General features: G+C 40.9%; 2 protein-coding genes and 1 long non-coding RNA gene across 3 annotated transcripts in view; 2 read left to right on the top strand and 1 right to left on the bottom strand.

The window, feature by feature from the left end:
- The window catches only part of LOC311059509 (uncharacterized protein), a 564856-nt gene that overhangs the window by 504427 nt on the left and 43023 nt on the right, over positions 1-17406 (bottom strand). The window lies entirely within an intron of this gene.
- LOC311059573 lies at positions 604-3452 on the top strand. The gene is made up of 3 exons (XR_014602176.1): positions 604-926; positions 1134-1295; positions 3366-3452. It is a non-coding gene; the product is annotated as an uncharacterized lncRNA (long non-coding RNA).
- On the top strand, positions 3725-17395 carry LOC311064270 (uncharacterized protein; the record flags this gene model as incomplete). Its single annotated transcript, XM_084084104.1, has 12 exons — positions 3725-3732; positions 4505-4569; positions 5127-5170; positions 5906-5959; positions 6396-6447; positions 8900-9061; positions 9284-9622; positions 9827-9988; positions 12435-12521; positions 12633-12676; positions 13680-13817; positions 17324-17395. 12 exons carry the CDS (start codon positions 3725-3727, stop codon positions 17393-17395), a joined length of 1227 nt encoding a protein of 408 aa, XP_083940230.1.

Here is a 17406-nt window from a genome sequence, read left to right as displayed (position 1 = left end):
AAGTACCTGATGTACCACACAGTCTAGGGGTTTGAATCCACCACGGTGCGTCTGGCTTGGCCGAGCATCAATACGGACACAATTGGCTTGTTTCCGGTGGAGGTAAGCCGGTCGGGGGTCACATGTTTTGATCTTTTAAGAGTCTGTGCATCTGAGAGTTATGTTATGACAGAGACATGAAGTGAAGCTAACCACAAATGAGTGTGTCTGTGTGAACGTGACCATGTTTGCATGTTTGCATTAAAGGTCAGAGGAAGAGGGTGGAGTTTAATGGTGTAAAGACATTTAGACTTTTATACCTCATTCATAGCATGAGGAAGGCACAAATCCTCTCCTTCCAGAACTGGACAAGTCACCTGCAGCTCGTTGTCATCATGAGAAATGTCTACATTTATTGTTTGCTTTCTGGTGAGTGACCTCTGCTTGTTTTCATGTGTCTCTCTGCCTGTGTGGTTGTCTCTGTCTCTGAGTGTCTGTAGGATGCTCTAAAACCTTCTGCAAATATTCAAACCTCACATCATGTTGTCAATGAATAAGTTGTGTGTCATACTGATGAGCTGTTTCCTTGCTTATGTCTTGTATTGTAGTGTGGAGTATTGCGGAGACAACACCTCTCAGCATAACTGGTCATGTTGGGGGTCAAGTGAATTTCACCTGCTCAGACTGGGATGTCTGGCATCACACCGATGTTGAGAGGAATACAAAGTACGTTTGTAAAAATCAATGCCACACAGATGAAGACAAGACCAAGGCAGAATATGGAAAAACTACAGTAAACAACAGAATAAGTTTGACAAACTCCGGAAAAGTCTTACTTGTATCCATCACTAAACTCAAGAAGTCAGACTCTGGAACATACACATGTGGACTGGAGAGATCGCTTTTGGCGCATAAACATTTACAAGTGCATCTTAATGTTAAAGATGGTAAGTCTGTAATTACTGTGCTTCAATGATGAACTGAACAACATGTTTACATTGTGAGTTAAACTATTGACTGCGTTCAGAATTGTATTCTCCATAATCCTGAAAGGACTACATTATTGTTATAAAATAATATACTAGAAACCATTAAACATATTAAATACATGACTTGATCAAATATATTCCTCTTCTTCTCAAACATGCTTCCAGCTCCTGTTACAACAGTTAAGACGACGACTCCCATTACAACAGTTAAGATGACCACTACCACGTCTACATTTCAACATCCTGATGTTTCTACAATGATCTCCATCGTATCCACAACAACCATGCTTCATGAATCCTCTTCCTCCTCCTCCTCGTTAGGGACTGGTATGCTATCTGAGTTTTTTATTGTCTTTCCCCCCCTTTTTTTCTGTTTGATCAATTACCTCCACCAGGCCGAACGCAGGGTGGAGTTTATGTTGTGTATATTGTGTTGTGTCTGTCTGCAGCTATTTTATCAAACTACTTCACCAATCAGCAGGCATGTGTTGTTCAGATAGGACCCAAGGGTGGGGTTGAGACCCTGCCCTTAATTGTGCCCTCAGATATAAATATGCCCTTAAAATGAAGATGGTGTTCATAATGAAGATTACACTTCAAATTCTACCGCAGGTCCTATATGAGCGCCTGCCTATTGTTCCCATTATTCTGAAACCCCAATAGTCCTAAACATGTTAGGTTAGTGTGAAGCTAAGGTTAGGCTTAGTAATAATACACGCATTCTCATTTTGGCCAAAATAGGCAATTTTGCATCGAGGTGCCCAGATGTCCATAGTGCCCACCTATCCTGTTACCTTGCAGACCCAGACCCTACACTAGTTTAATGGGTTTCTATTTACCGACGTCGGTGCGGAGAGGAGCTATATGCTCCTCAGTGCTCGGATCTAATGTATCCTTTCATCACGCAATCACGTTTCCGCTTCCGGTCTGACAGATAGCAAGCTACAAGCTAATGAGGCCTCAACGAGGCGATCTACTGAACAATGCAACAAGCCTGCTCTTGAAATGCTCTCGCATTACATTGTGGACTTAATCCCGTGCAAAGCAAGTGCACAGTAATCCTTTTCTTTACGACGTTGTGGGTGAAACACTCTTGGTAAATTGCACGGTGGCCCCCATTGTTGTTTTCCTTTTTGTTTCGCGGTCATTATTGCGCATGCGTCAGATTGTAAGGGAGGTGAGAAAGTTCATTCCACAGCTTTAGCAACGGCTAGTGCTTTACAACACAGTATTAAACTGGAAAAACAACCGGCGGTTGGTAAGAAAGAAAACGGCGATTCGTTGCCGATTAAAATCGACTATCAAAATTCGTTGGCAACTAATTTAGTAATCGATTTTTAATCGATTAATCGATTTATTGTTTTAGCCTTAGACTCGACCTAGGGGTCACCAGGTGCAACATAAAAATAGGGACAATATCTTATCTAGTATAATGAGATAAAAACATGATCAAACTAGTAACAAAGGCCACCCACCATTTCAGTACCAAGGACTGCATGTTAACCCAAATCTAAAACGCTGACATACACTGCGACAGAGAATTGGCGTGGTTAGAGCAGGCTGGTCAGGAGGAAGACGTCTGTGAAACTGGAGACAGCCAGCTTTATAGACCACAGCCTGGTCACAGGAGCCAATCACCAGCAGGGTCCACCTAGTAGCCAACCACTTACATTCAGACACCACTCAGTCACACCAGCTGGTAGTCAATAAGCCACTTATCACTACTCAATCACTCTCACCCACACACACACACACACACACACACACACACACACACACGGAATTACACTCAATGTAAACAGGATGTAAACATTTAACATTTGGGGCAAAGCACCTTATATTTAGCATTTGTACATGTTTGGAGAAGTACGGGCTTTGGAGTTGACATTTCAGGGCAATCTGGGGTGGGGTGGGGTGGTAGATAAGACTCTCGTAGAGATAAAGGATTTCAAAATCGATTCAGTGGCGTCTTTTTTTTTTATTTTTTGTATTATCTATAACCCTAACCTAACCCTACCCCTAACCCTAAAACCGAAATAAAGTAACAAAAACGGGTAAAAAAAGTACCCGAATCCGCCGAATATCCGCCGAATTTCTCGTGCGAGCAGGGGGGACACATTCAGCAATAGGTGCCCTTTTGAAATTCCAGCCCCTGCCTCTCCAAATCTCTCTGCACGTCTCTGCACACACACACACACACACACACACACACACACACACACACACACACACACATGCACAGGGAAGACCGCACACAAGGAACTACACCTAGGGTCATAACAGTATCTATGAATATCAAATGTGCAAAGCTTTTGCAAGGAGGATGTCTGTTGGTTTGTCATACAGTAGTACGTATGTGCATGTCATGCGGTCTAACAATGTGTTCATCACTTCCAGGTTTGCTGGTCAGTTTGGCTGTTGTGATAGCAGTGATAGTGGTGGCAGTGCTGATTTTCTACTTAAAGAGGATCGGAAAACCACAAGGTGAGTCTCACTCTGCTATTTCCTATTTTCTCTATCTTTTTAAAGATTTTGAAAAACTTAAAATGTTTTAAAAATGTGCACTTATAATGACATGCCAAAATAAGTAGTTACTTGAAAAGAATAAAGAGAGACAGAGAGAGAGAGAGAGAGAGAGAGAGAGAGAGAGAGAGAGAGAGAGAGAGAGAGAGAGAGAGAGAGAGAGAGAGAGAATTAAGCATGTTTTGCATTTTTTTTCCCAGTGGTCATCAGTGCCAGGAACCCCACTGGAGATGATGGAGAGGTGAGTATTATAACACATTTCTGATGATTCATCATTGTTTTTTGCTCTGGTGTATAAAACGAGAATGATGCCACTCGCGTTACTCCAGTACTTTTTTAAATTTTAGCTTTAGGACAGCATTAGGACACGCGTTTTGAAAATGGTTGACATGTTAAAGAGATAGTTCCCCCCAAAAATGACTTTTTCTCTATCAATTCATCACCTCATGGAGACTTGAATTCACAGATATTTTTTGTGTAGGAGACACAAAGAGTCTCCTTTGTGTCCCCTTACCGGAACCGCTGCCTACCGGTCCGCTGGTCATCAAATGATTGGCTTAGGAATGCGACAAAAACAAATAAATATCCATGAATTCAAGTCTTCATGGGATGACTAAACGGTAGAAAAAAAGAATTTTTATGGGTGAACTATCCCTTTAAATCTAAAGGTGAAATCCTAACTAAATCAAGGTGAAATCAACTCTGACCTAAACCAGTCTGTTTCTGGTGGTTGTCTTTGTTATACTTGTGTTAAAAATTATACTACTATGAATGCAACTGGATACAAATAATATTCAGGAAAGACCACACCTGAAGACAACGCCTGGAAACCAAATTATGAGAAGCAAATATGCACACAGTCTAGTTCATCAGTCAGTGTGGTTCACTATGTCAAACTTCAGTATCTCAGTCTCATCAGTGACTGTCCTCCGATCACCCTAGTGAGCCTGTGCTTGCATCCACACTCCATGTTGTCCTCAATGTTCTCTGTTTTAACATCCTTTTGTTCACAGGTTTCACGTCCATCATCCCTCCATCCCTCCCAATATCTCCTCTGCTTCCCAGCTCCATATCACTGGTCCCTCAGCAAACAATCTGCTGTCATTTCCCCTTCCACAAAGATGACAACAAACTCCCTTGTTACCTTAACAGTCGGTTTAGCGACCATTCTGCCTTTTACTGTTGCTACTACTGCTAGTGTAGTAGTACTGCAACTAAAATTATACTATAGTAATCACGTCGAAGACACTGAACCCCTAACTATGATCAATAGCTTCCCACTGCTGATAGTTCGGATGGGTTAAATGCAAAGGACAAGTTATGGGTGTGTGCAACCTGCAAATGCACTTGACCAATGGAACTTTCTCTTCCCCTCCCTTACGTCTGTCAGACCACAGGTCCAGACTCCATCTATCAGAGCCTTCAACCAGCCACTATGGATCAGAATCAAGTCTATGGTGTCATAACACAAACACAACAAGGTCTCTCTCTCTCTCTCTCTCTCTCTCTCTCTCTCTCTCTCTCTCTCTCTCTCTCTCTCTCATATGCACAAATGTAGCAGATTAGCCCAAATGCTACAGGGATTCCCTGTGTCACACAGAAACAAAATGATCATGTGTTGGATATATCTTCCAGTGTCCATCCTCAGTGTCAGGATCCCTACTGACGATGATGGAGAGGTGAGTATTATGACAGTTTTAATAAATCATGCATTATTTAGTCCTACTTTTTTCATAAATCAAGACATTCCTATTAATACTTGAAATACTAAAACAAAGACTAAAACTAAATAAGAACTAAACTAAAACTAGTCAATTCCTAAAAATGAAACTACTTACGTAGCCTACTTGCAAAATGAACTAAAACTAAACTGAAATCAACCACCAATCTGAAAAACATAATATAGGCTATGTAAAGCTAATCAAAACTATAATAACATTTTAATAACAAAACTATAATGCCGTTCAGCTGTTGTGTTGTTTTCACTGTATCTATATTGCTTTTTAATGTAGTTTAATTGTCTGAAATGTTATTCTTGATGCTGCTTTTTCTTGGTCAAATCTCACTCAGTCGTTGGGAACTCCTAACTGTTCCCTGGACAGTAGCTTCTCACTGCTGACAGTCAGGATGGGTTACATGCAGAGGAAACATTCCGGATATTTGCAAATGTACCTCCCCTCCCCTTTATATGTCAGACCACAGGTCCAGACTCTATCTATCAGAGCCTCCAACCAGCCACTATGGATCAGAATCAAGTCTATGGTGTCATAACAACATCTACAGTACCACATCACCCATGAGAGTATGACCTTATAATCACCTCATTATTGATTGATTGTTGTGTTGGTTGTGTGATGCCCCTCCCCCTGCTCATACTGATGCATCCTATTGGTTGTGCTCTCCTCCCCTTTCAGGAAGTGGCAGCAGAGTGGAGATCATTAGTGGGAGGAGTTCCACCTGGGTGGCTGGTCTGGAGAAACTATTTAGCTGTTCGCTCCCACATGTGCTCCTGTGTTCTGTTGGTTTACATTTATCATTCACATGGTTCTTATTTTCCATTCACCCATCTATCATATCATTGATATGTACAGTACTGATGTTCTTGCATTTTGTTTAGTAATTTAGTATACCAATGTAGTAAACCAAGGACCCCAACGGAAACAAGTCTGCAAGTCTGACTTTTTTGGACGGAACCTTTAGACAAAAGTATTACAAATGTAACTGTGATGTTTTACATTCTTTTCAATCAATCAAAATGGTTTTATACAAAGTTTGATTAATAAACTGTTTTCTTTTGACATTATTCCTCCTATAGATTTAGATCAGCAGGGTTGTCTTCACTATCACTGAATTTGGATGTAACTTGATCTCTTTCATAACCGTATGCTATCTAATCCCAAGCAGGGTGACCAGATCCCAACAAATCACATGTGGGACACCTTACCAATGCTGAGAGGTAGTCTAGATCTTGTAATCTAACTTACAAATAAACATGTATATGCTGCCGCTTAGCTTGTATTATCTCTATGTTTGGCCTCCTGGTTGACTTACAAATAAACATGTATATGCTGCCGCTTAGCTTGTATTATCTCTATGTTTGGCCTCCTGGTTACAGGTTAGGCCTTTAGCATGTGAAGAACTTAACAAATATTATTTAATTTCAATCCAACATAATGCCCAGTAAGAAAAGTAATACATTTAGATCAAATAACTTTTATTAAATCAGTCATCATGCCACAAATGGCAATATCAATTCCAAAAATGTATGTCTATCTATGAATACAGTACAAAGCCATAGGCTTTCTTGGGTTTAAAATCCTCTTAGCTGACCTTGTATTGAGCTGTACTTTCCTGTGCTTTTTTGTTTGCAAACTGCTAATATAGTATTCAATCAATCAATGAGATGGCACTCTGGGCCCTGCATGCATTGCTGTTGATGGTGCAAGAGCCATAACCTGTTAAAAAGCCTGTCAACGGAACCTAGCATGTTAACTGGGCTTTCTGGGCATGACGTTCAGGATGTCCTAAATTCTAAACCAGACTTTGTACCCACAAGATGTCACAGATATGAAGCTGTTTCCTTCTGCGCACTGCAGCAGTAGGCCTTCGCCTTCATAGGAAAACAATGGGGTAGTGGCTACCAGCCTATTTAGTACTTTTAATGTTTTCTGAAGTTCCTCGTCAATAAGTTTAAAATATCTCATTCTAATAGTAACAGTATCGTGCTGATTGGAGTGACACATTCAGTCAAGGCTGAATAAATTGGACAATTTAGACTATGAAAACATAGAGGACATAACTTTAGTGTTAGCAGTGGGTAAGTGATGTGTCATTCCCTCAGTGTTAGGTGACACGTTTCTCTCTTCTACTTTTCGGTAACAGGGGTTGCACGCATGTTCTGGAACACAACTTCAGTGCTTCAGCTTGCTTGTGGTGTCAACTATATGGTGACTCTGAACTCGAGCGCTGCGTAGGCGGTGGCTCATGTGTGCGCAGTTAGAATGACATCACAGTCCTGTGATGACAGCAATTGGAAAACCATTTGTCCTAACAGTGCTTTCACTTTTGAAAACTAGAGCCAATCCAAAAGCCAAAAGTGTTGGAATGTTGGGCGAGGGTTACAAATGCTGTGCAGGGGCACTTGGTGGGTGCAGGGCCAGGGGTAAAGTACCTGCTGCCCACCACCCACAGTCTAGGGGTTTGAATCCACCACGGTGCGTCCGGCTTGGCCGAGCATCGATATGAACACAATTGGCTTGTTTCCAGTGGAGGTAAGCCGGTCGGGGGTCTCATGTTGTGATCTTTATCACGACATGTAGGCCTACTCTGTGCATGGGGCAGCGCCTGTCAGCAGAGGGTGTTGAACGGGATGAGTATAATGGAGGCGCTACGTCCTCCAGGTGGGGGCATATATACATATGCTTTCCAGACCCATATAAAGTGAGATGCCTGGTTACCCTAATCTTAACCAGCATTTAAGCAGAATTTTGATGATTCTTTCCAGCGCTGAACAACAGAATCCCTCAAATGTTCTGTATTCTCTCACTCTAAAGTTCCTGAATATTCCTGTGAGGACATCGACTGCAACAGAACCAGTCAACAACACTGCTATACCAAACAAACACACACACACACACACACACACACACACACACACACACACACACACACACACACACACACACACACACACACAAGCAAACATGCATACACACATATACATGGACACTAATGGAAAAAAATAAAAGTGTGCATTAACACAGACAAATTTGAAAATGTATAAAATTGCATGAACGTTAATGGAAAATACAATCTTTAGTTCTTCTGCTAATCGATGTTAATGTACAACCGTATTATGTAACCATTTTAACTGATTATTATTATGGTCATTTTAAAAGTGCATTAATCATAGTGAAGGTACAAACACTTATAGTACACACCAGTGATAGGTTTGATAAAGTTGTTGCATCTCAACAGAAAGAGGAAATGTCATTTTCAACAAGGCCACTCGTCAAAACCATAACCGGCTGTTGTGGTTTTGAACAGACGGCAGTTGGTACAAGCTCAACCCAAAGACAGGCTACCAGCCTATTTAGCAGCACATTGATGTTATCTGAAGTTCATAGTTCAATGTGTTCCAAACACAGGATCCAGTAATTAACAGATTTAAAAATACATACACTACTATCAGTCAGTGAGGAACATTATTTGTGTTAATTTTGTGCCAGCGATTATTTTATAAATGCAGGCCTCACTCTATTCAAATGAGGGTGCACAATCTTTCTAGAGCGTGACTCTTAAGAGTCTGTGCATCTGAGAGTTATGTTATGACAGAGACATGAAGTGAAGCTAACCACGAATGAGTGTGTCTGTGTGAACGTGACCATGTTTGCATGTTTGCATTAAAGGTCAGAGGAAGAGGGTGGAGTTTAATGATGTAAAGACATTTAGACTTTTAGACCTCATTCACAGCATGAGGAAGGCACAAATCCTCTCCTTCCAGAACGAGACAAGTCACCTGCAGCTCGTTGTCATCATGAGAAATGTCTACATGTATTGTTTGCTTTCTGGTGAGTGACCTCTGCTTGTTTTCATGTGTCTCTCTGCCTGTGTGGTTGTGTCTCTGAGTGTCTGTATGATGCTCTCAATGTCTCTGTCTCATCCTTTGTCTGTCCACTGTTGTGTAGAGCATGTTAAAACCTAATGCAAATATTCAAACCTCACATCATGTTGTCAATGAATAAGTTGTGTGTCATGATGAGCTGTTTCCTTGCTTATTTCTTGTATTGTAGTGTGGAGTATTGTGGAGACAACACCTCTCAGCATAACTGGTCATGTTGGGGGTGAAGTGAATTTCACCTGCTCAGACTGGGATGTCTGGCATCACACCGATGTTGAGAGGAATACAAAGTACGTTTGTAAAAATCAATGCCACACAGATGAAGACAAGACCAAGGCAGAATATGGAAAAACTACAGTAAACAACAGAATAAGTTTGACAAACTCCGGAAAATACTTATTGGTATACATCACTAAACTCAAGAAGACAGACTCTGGAACATACATATGTGGACTAGAGAGATCGGTTTTGGGGCATAAACATTTACAAGTGCATCTTAATGTTAAAGATGGTAAGTCTGTAACTACTGTGCTTCAATGATGAACTGAACTTCATGTTTACATTGTGAGTTAAACTATTGACTGCATCCAGAAATATATTCTCCATAATCCTGAAAGGACTACATTATTGTTATAAAAGAATATACTAGAAACCATTAAACATAAATACATGACTTGATCAAATATAATCCTCTTCTGCTCAAACATGCTTCCAGCTCCTGTTACAACAGTTAAGATGACGACTCCCATTACAACAGTTAAGATGACCACTACCACGTCTACATTTCAACATCCTGATGTTTCTGCAATGATCTCCATCGTATCCACAACAACTATGATTCATGAATCCTCTTCCTCCTCCTCCTCGTTTGGGACTGGTATGCCATCTGAGTTATTTATTGTCTTTTCCCCCCTTTTTTCTGTTCGATCAATTACCTCCACCAGGCGAATGCAGGGTGGAGTTTATGTTGTGTATATTGTGTTGTGTGTCTGTCTGCAGCTATTTTATCAAACTACTACACATGTGTTCAGATAGAACCCAAGGGTGGGCTTGAGACCCTGCCATTGTGCCCTCAGATACAAATGTGCCCTTTAAATATAGTGTTCATAATGAAGATTACAAATTCTACTGCAGGTCCTATATGAGCGCCTGCCTGTTGTTCCCATTATTCTGAAACCCCAATAGTCCTAAAACTGTTAGGTTAGTGTGAAGTTAAGGTTAGGCTTAGTAATAATGTGCACCATTGGACCAATGCTTCGGAATAAAGAGCCAGTGTTGTATCCATGTTGTCAATCTTTTAGAGAGTGATGGGTTTTATTTAGAGTGTAATGTCAAGTGTTGCACTGTTTCAAGTGTCACCTGCTATAGGCTCAGGCTTTCAAGGATGTGCAGTAAAGAGGAAACTGTCATGTGGTTGATGATGGGTGAAGATGATGACGATCATGATAGTTTCATGTGTCTTCCCACCACCGCGAAGGTTTTGGGTTCGAATCCACAGTGGTGCATCCGGCTTTGTCGAGCGTCTACACGAACACAATTGGCCCGCGTTCGGGGGAAAGCGGCCAGGCAGGGAGGGTGATAATTGTCACTGCACGTACTCATACGGGCTGGGGGCGGCACCTGTCAACAGGGAGTGTTGGAAGGCTCTACGTGCTCCTCACTGGTAGCTGAGTCAGTAGAATACAACGGCAGTGACAACACAGAAATGTGTGTGGGAGGAATCAATTGGTATGATGATTAAATTGGGGAGAAAAAAATGTTATAAACCCTAACCCAAAAAAAAGCATTGACAGCATAACTTAGTTCCAGTCTTGACTCTGCCTCATGGTATGTTCAACTTCAAACATTTATTTTACACCATGGTAATACAGAATGCAGTTAAATAGTTAAATGAAAAAAGCTAACAAAATATGCATAAATATAACAGTAATATAACAGTATAAGAACCAAGAATTGTACTGAGATGAAATATACAGTGTTCATAAGACTATTGTGCAAAATGTTATCAATTGCACAAACTGTAGAATGTAGATGCATAGTATGTACTCTATGTATAGTGCATTTAAAAACTGAAGAGAAAGTGCAGCAGATACAGGTACAGTATATGGGTGAATGTACAGTCATGCTGCAGGGCTTAGTGTCTGTTCAGCAGCCTAATGGCCTGGCTGTGGAAACTGTCCGTGAAGGCCAAATTACACGCTCCTTCTGACATCCAAACGTTTCTTTATTTTCTTTTGGAAAGGGAGGTTTTGGGAGGTCTCAGAACTTTTTCCTCAGAACTCGTTTACCCCCAGATGTCCTGGCTCTCCGAATAGTTCGGAAAGCCTGTGCGAACCCCCGACGTTACTTTGAAAATGGATAATTTTCAAAATAAAGTTTGGTACCATCAGTAGGTTCCAAAGAAGCCTCATAAGAAATGTGGCGCTTTTATCCGCTTCGTATCGGTAATCTTGCTAAAATACCCCACTATAGGGGTCCTTTCCAGTCCCCAAACACAGCCAGTTTAAAATCCAAAAGGCAGTGATTTATTATCAAAGTTAGATATGTGGGTGTGTTACTTCAGGGTGTGCCCCTGAATATAGAATATAGAATATAGAAGGCGCAGTGGTAAATCCCTGCCCACCACCACGGAGGTTGTGGGTTCAAATCCACCGTGGTGCATCCGGCTTTGTCGAGCATCTAAACTAACACAATTGGCTCGTGTTCGGGGGAGGGAAGCCGTGCGGGGAGGGTGATAGCGGTCATTGCACGTACTCCTACGGGCTGGGGGCGGCACCTGTCAGCGGGGAGTGTTGGGCGGGAGGAGTAGGACGAAGGCTCTACGTCCTCCTGGTGGGGCCTCCTCACTGGCAGGTGAGTCAGTAGGATACGACAGCAGTGACAACACAGACATGTGTGTGGGGAGGAATTAATTGTCATAACGACTAAATTGGGGAGAAAGAAAATAATAATGAATAAAAAATAGGAGAAAAAAAAAGAAAAACAAACTAGTAACAAAGGCCACCCACTATTACAGTACCAAGGCTGTACACATGTTAACCCAAAACTAAATTAGACACACACACACACACACACACACACACACACACACACACACACACACACACACACACCAATGAGGGGAGAGATATGCACAGTGTAGACCACAAACAAGGAACTACACATAATGACCCTAGGGTCATAACAGTATCAAATATGAATGTATCAAATGTGAGCCACAAAGCGATGCAAAGCTTTTGTAAGGAGGATGTCTGTTGGTTTGCCATACAGTAATATGTAAGTATGCATGTCATGCGGTCTAACAATGTGTCCATCACTTCCAGGATTGCTGATCAGCTTGGCTGTAGCGTTAGCAGTGACAGTGATGGCAGTGTTGATGTTCTACATAAAAAGTGACAAAAAAAATGAAGGTGAGTACGTAGCACAAACACACACACACACGCACGCACGCACGCACGCACGCACAAATATTAGTATAGCCTTCCTGTAGCCCAGACTACTACTTTCTCCCTATTTTCCAGTAACCGTCTTCAGTGCCGGGAACCTCACTGAAGATGTTGGTGAGGTGAGTGTTATGTTTGAGTTTTATTATGATTGTTCTTTGTTCTGGTGTAACATGTTGTGTTGTTGTGTTACTTTCACTGTACATTGTTTTATGTTGTTTTGTCTTCATTGTATTTGTACTTGATGCTGTTCTGTCTTGGTTCGATTGATTGATTGATTGATTGATTGATTGATTGAATACATATTGTTTTACATTTCTATTTCTTTTAGCAGCTATAGCTAGGTAGGTTTTGAGTAATTTTGGTTTACTGCAGGAGTTATGATCGTGACGTACTGCACAGATGAAACAGAAGTGGAGAAATTACATGACATCCACTTTATGTGCTACTCATTTTCAGAGGTTCCGAAGTACAGATAGTCCATCTGACACCCAGGCCCTCTCCCCATTTACAGACTGTTAGGCGAAAACATTTTAATATTGTGGGAGCCAACACATATGTCTTGAGAGTGAGACTAATCTCAAGGTGACTTCCTGATTAAATAAAGGTTAAAGGGTATTTCACTTTAAAACACACTGGGGTCATTTTAACCTAATCTACAATTGGCTTTTGTGTGCAACCTAGACCCAGTTTTCAAGTTGCTTGATTCAATATTTAGATATTCTATTCATTTTTATCAGACATGCCCCCCTCCTATATGAGCCCTTTCAACTTCAAACTCCATTTTAACCATGTAAGACTCATTGAAAACACACATCCCTGCTTCTGGTGACTGTCTGGTTATTCTCCTTCTAATGTGTGAGGGGGGCGTGTATTTTCAATAACCTTTTTTCATTTATTCATGAATTAAAACATTTAAAAAAAGACATTTAGAAAGTGAAAAAGTAAAATAAATAAAAACACAGCCCCCTCACACATTACAAGAACAATATATCAGTAAAAATAATCTGCTCTTTCTCTACTAACGTGAGAAAATCGACGATTTCTCACAGCAGTCTCAGTCTTTTTTTTACATTTGTAAAGCTTTTATTTTTCTATGACATACTCCTTCTTCCTATTGTGTAGACACATACAAATGAAGAAACAAGAGGTGAAGACCAATCAACAGGGACCACCTGTCTCACCATGTCTCCTTTCTACACGACCGTCAACAAGACCAACAAGACCAACAAGGCCGTCCCAACCTCCAGCATCTATGCTAATGTTATCGATTACACCCACCAGGAACCTTCAGATTTGACTACTCAAATGTCCCAAACAGTCAATGGGATTCCTGATGATGATTTTTATTCATTGGTACAGCTACCTAGCAATCTCAAAGAAAATTATCATCAGTAAAATTCCCATTTCTCAAATCCATCATCACAAAAAAAGTATTACAAGTACTGTAAATAATAGTGACCATTTTCAATTGGCATGATCACATTGACACCCCTAAATCACACACATTATTAATAGTATTATAGCTACAGCTGTCTTGCTGTTGGCTTGTGAGGCCCTGTCTGTTTGGAGGTACACTGTAGTCAGAATTGCTTCAATCCACTGTTTGCCTGTATGTTCTCACTGCAACATAAGTCCAACTTGTCATATACAGTAGAATAAGTTGGCCTGAAAAAAACATCTATCAGGAGACCACAAGGGAGGCAAATTTAATTGTCCATCTCTTTTGTACGTATAATGTAACTTTCGTATTTGTTGATGACATGTATTATGCTATGGTGATGAATTTAATACATAGGACCATAATGGAAACAAGTCCCCAGGACTTTTTTGTTTTATCCTTTTAGCCTTAATGTCTTTCTGTACCACATGCTGTTCACATTTCTGACTAATAAAGTATTCAATTAATCAATCAATCAATCTATCTATGATCCTGTAACTTTAACATAGCTAACTCCCACATCTAATGATATATTATACCTGTCCTATATTGACATAGTTTGTCTAATGTGCATTTAGCTCAGATAAAGTATAATTATAGTAATTTAGTATCTATTACGGCACCTTTAAGACTGTCGGACACATACAGTACATGTCTGACTTTCACGTTATGTTTAGTATTTCTCTTTAATGGATAATTTGAGGAACTCAAATCAAACAATACATTCATACTTGTTTTTCTGCCGCAGTTTACAATTACAGTCAGATCTCTGTCTACTATTAAAGTTAGTTGTGGGATGTCTTTTGGTTGAGTTTGGTTGACTGTGGTTAACACTGAGTGAAACTCTTGAAATGTTTGGCATTGTTTGTTTCAAGTTGACGTCCTGATTAAATGAAGGTGAAATCAAACTCATTACACTTACAGTAGACAGTTATGCATTTAACCCGCGATAGCGGTCTGCATTGGGAAGCTATTTATCAGCGTCCAGGGAACAATTAGGGGTTCAGTGTCTTGCTCAGGGACATTTAGACATGTCAGGAGGAGCCGGGATCGAACCAGGAACCTTCCGAATCCCAGGTGACCACTCTGCCTCTTGGGGAGCCTATACTGTATGTTCCCCAGGTTCTACTCCTAACTCTAACCCTAACGTAAGTGGGGAACAGAGAGAACCCGGGGAACATAAAATCTGTTGAACATAGGGATGACCCCACACATTCTGGCTACTAGAAGTTCGGGCCGCAAACTTCTAGCGTGAGCTACGTTGAACCAGTGATCCGACTGATATGGCCATTTAAGGAGAAGAAATACTGCTGCTTATTATTCAACGTGTTGTGCCACGCTCTTTGTGTGTTTGTTATTAACTCACTACCCCTCCCCCATTGTGAACAGTCCTGTAGGTACTCATGCAAGGTGTGTGTGTGTGAGAGAGAGTACATTTTATAAAAGTAGCCCAAAGTCGCTTATAATTAGTGGACATGGCAACGCTTTGCTGAATCTCGCTCTCTAAAGTAGGCCAAAGTCCCTTATAATTAGCGGACATGGCCACACACACTCCTCATACACAGACAGCTCCGCCTCCAACACCGGCTGCAGCCTCCAAACTGATTTTAGCCGTTCATAAACGATTTACGCAGGACTTATGTTCAATAAGAGTGGGTGGTACGAATACATGGTCCATTTGGTTCCAGCTGCACCCTTGCAGAGTTACATTTTGATCCCGGGGGGGATAGGGTCGCCAAAAAAATTACCAAATTGTGGGTTGTGGTATAAAAAAGTGAACCCATGCTCTACAACAAAAAAATCTGTCATTTACTCCTAAATGTACTCAAATATGCTCTATTGGGCCGTAAATGAACTGTAATTAAGGGAAGGGGGGGGGTATTACATCTCTGCTGTCCGGCAGCAACCAGCTAACTCCAAAATGTTCATTTTTCAGGAAATGAAAAAATGTGGAGTTAGGAGGTTTTGTTCATCATTGATAAGAACAGCTGAATGGACCCTCCAAGCTCACAATGTGGTTGGAGGTTAAAAGGGGGTGGAGCCTGGAGTCAGCAAAACCAGCTAACTCCGGTGGAGTTAGCTGGTTTAGCAGAAAGTTTGAGGATCCAATGGAGTTAGCTGGTTTTGTCAGAAGCACTTTTTAATGCTTTTCATTGGTTCAATATTTTTTTTTACCAACACACAGACGAGAAGGGTGTCCATTGGCCCTGATTTATGGAAAGAAAATGCAAAAGCGTCAAAATGGAGTTAGCTGGTTCCTGCCGGACAGTATGTATTATCCGCTCATTTGTAAAGGAAATGTACATGCTGTTAAAAAATCAGCCGGCCAGGTTGACGGGTTGTATTGGTAACCGGAATACTTGTATTCTTGTATTTGTTTTACTGAGGACAGGCAGGATTTTGATTATCACCTGCACACACACTCACTCGCTCGCACGCACGCACGCACGCACGCACGGAGAGAGACAAGGGGAGAGACATGTACTGTACAAGGAAGACAACACAAAAGGAACTACACATATGACCCTAGGGTCATACCAATTCATATAAAGTGTTAACAAATAAACTTAATGTGCTTGTCAACATCAGATTTTAATTACAGTAAAATCTAAAACAAAACTATGACTAATAGCAAAGTTTGAAACACAAACACTAGTTCAATTACACATCAGTGATATGTTTGATAAAGTCGTTGCATCTCAACAGAAAGAGGAAACGTCATTTCCAACTGAGTCACTGTTCAAAACCATAACCTGTTGTGGTTTCGCAGTAAAGAATAGACCGTTGGTACGAGCTCCATTTTGCAGCACAAACTCAGACAGGCTACCAGCCTATTTAGTATCACTTTAATGTTATCTGAAGTTCATCATTCAATGTGTTCAGAACACAGGATCCAGTAATTAACAGATACATACACTACTATCAGTCAGTGAGGAACATCATTTGTATAATTATTTTGCCAGCGTCATTTCAGTAGGCCTCTGTATTCAAATGGAAGTGAAACTGAACTTTCTAAGGTTTCACAATCTTCCTAAAGTGTGAGTATAAAGAGTGAATGAAGCAAACCATAAATGGAGTGTGTATGTGAACGTGACCATGTTTGCATTGAAGGTCAGAGGAAGAGGGTGGAGTTTAATGATTTAGTGATATTTAGACCTTTATTCAAAGCATGAGGAAGGCACAAATCCTCTCCTTCCAGAACTGTGAAAGTCATCTGCAGCTCGTTGTCATCATGAGAAATGTCTACATTTACTGTTTGCTTTCTGGTGAGTGACCTCTGCTTGTTTTCATGTGTCTCTCTGCCTGTGTGGTTGTCTCTGTCTCTCAGTGTCTGTATGATGCTCTCAATGTCTCTGTCTCATCCTTTGTCTGTCCACTGTTGTGTAGACAGAGCATCTAGAAACCTTCTGC

This window comes from Gymnoscopelus microlampas, assembly GCF_963454915.1.
Source record: "Gymnoscopelus microlampas genome assembly, chromosome: 2".
Lineage (NCBI taxonomy): Eukaryota > Metazoa > Chordata > Actinopteri > Myctophiformes > Myctophidae > Gymnoscopelus > Gymnoscopelus microlampas.
The sequence above is the reverse complement of the archived record's forward strand: the minus strand, read 5'-3'. Positions and strand labels throughout refer to the sequence as shown.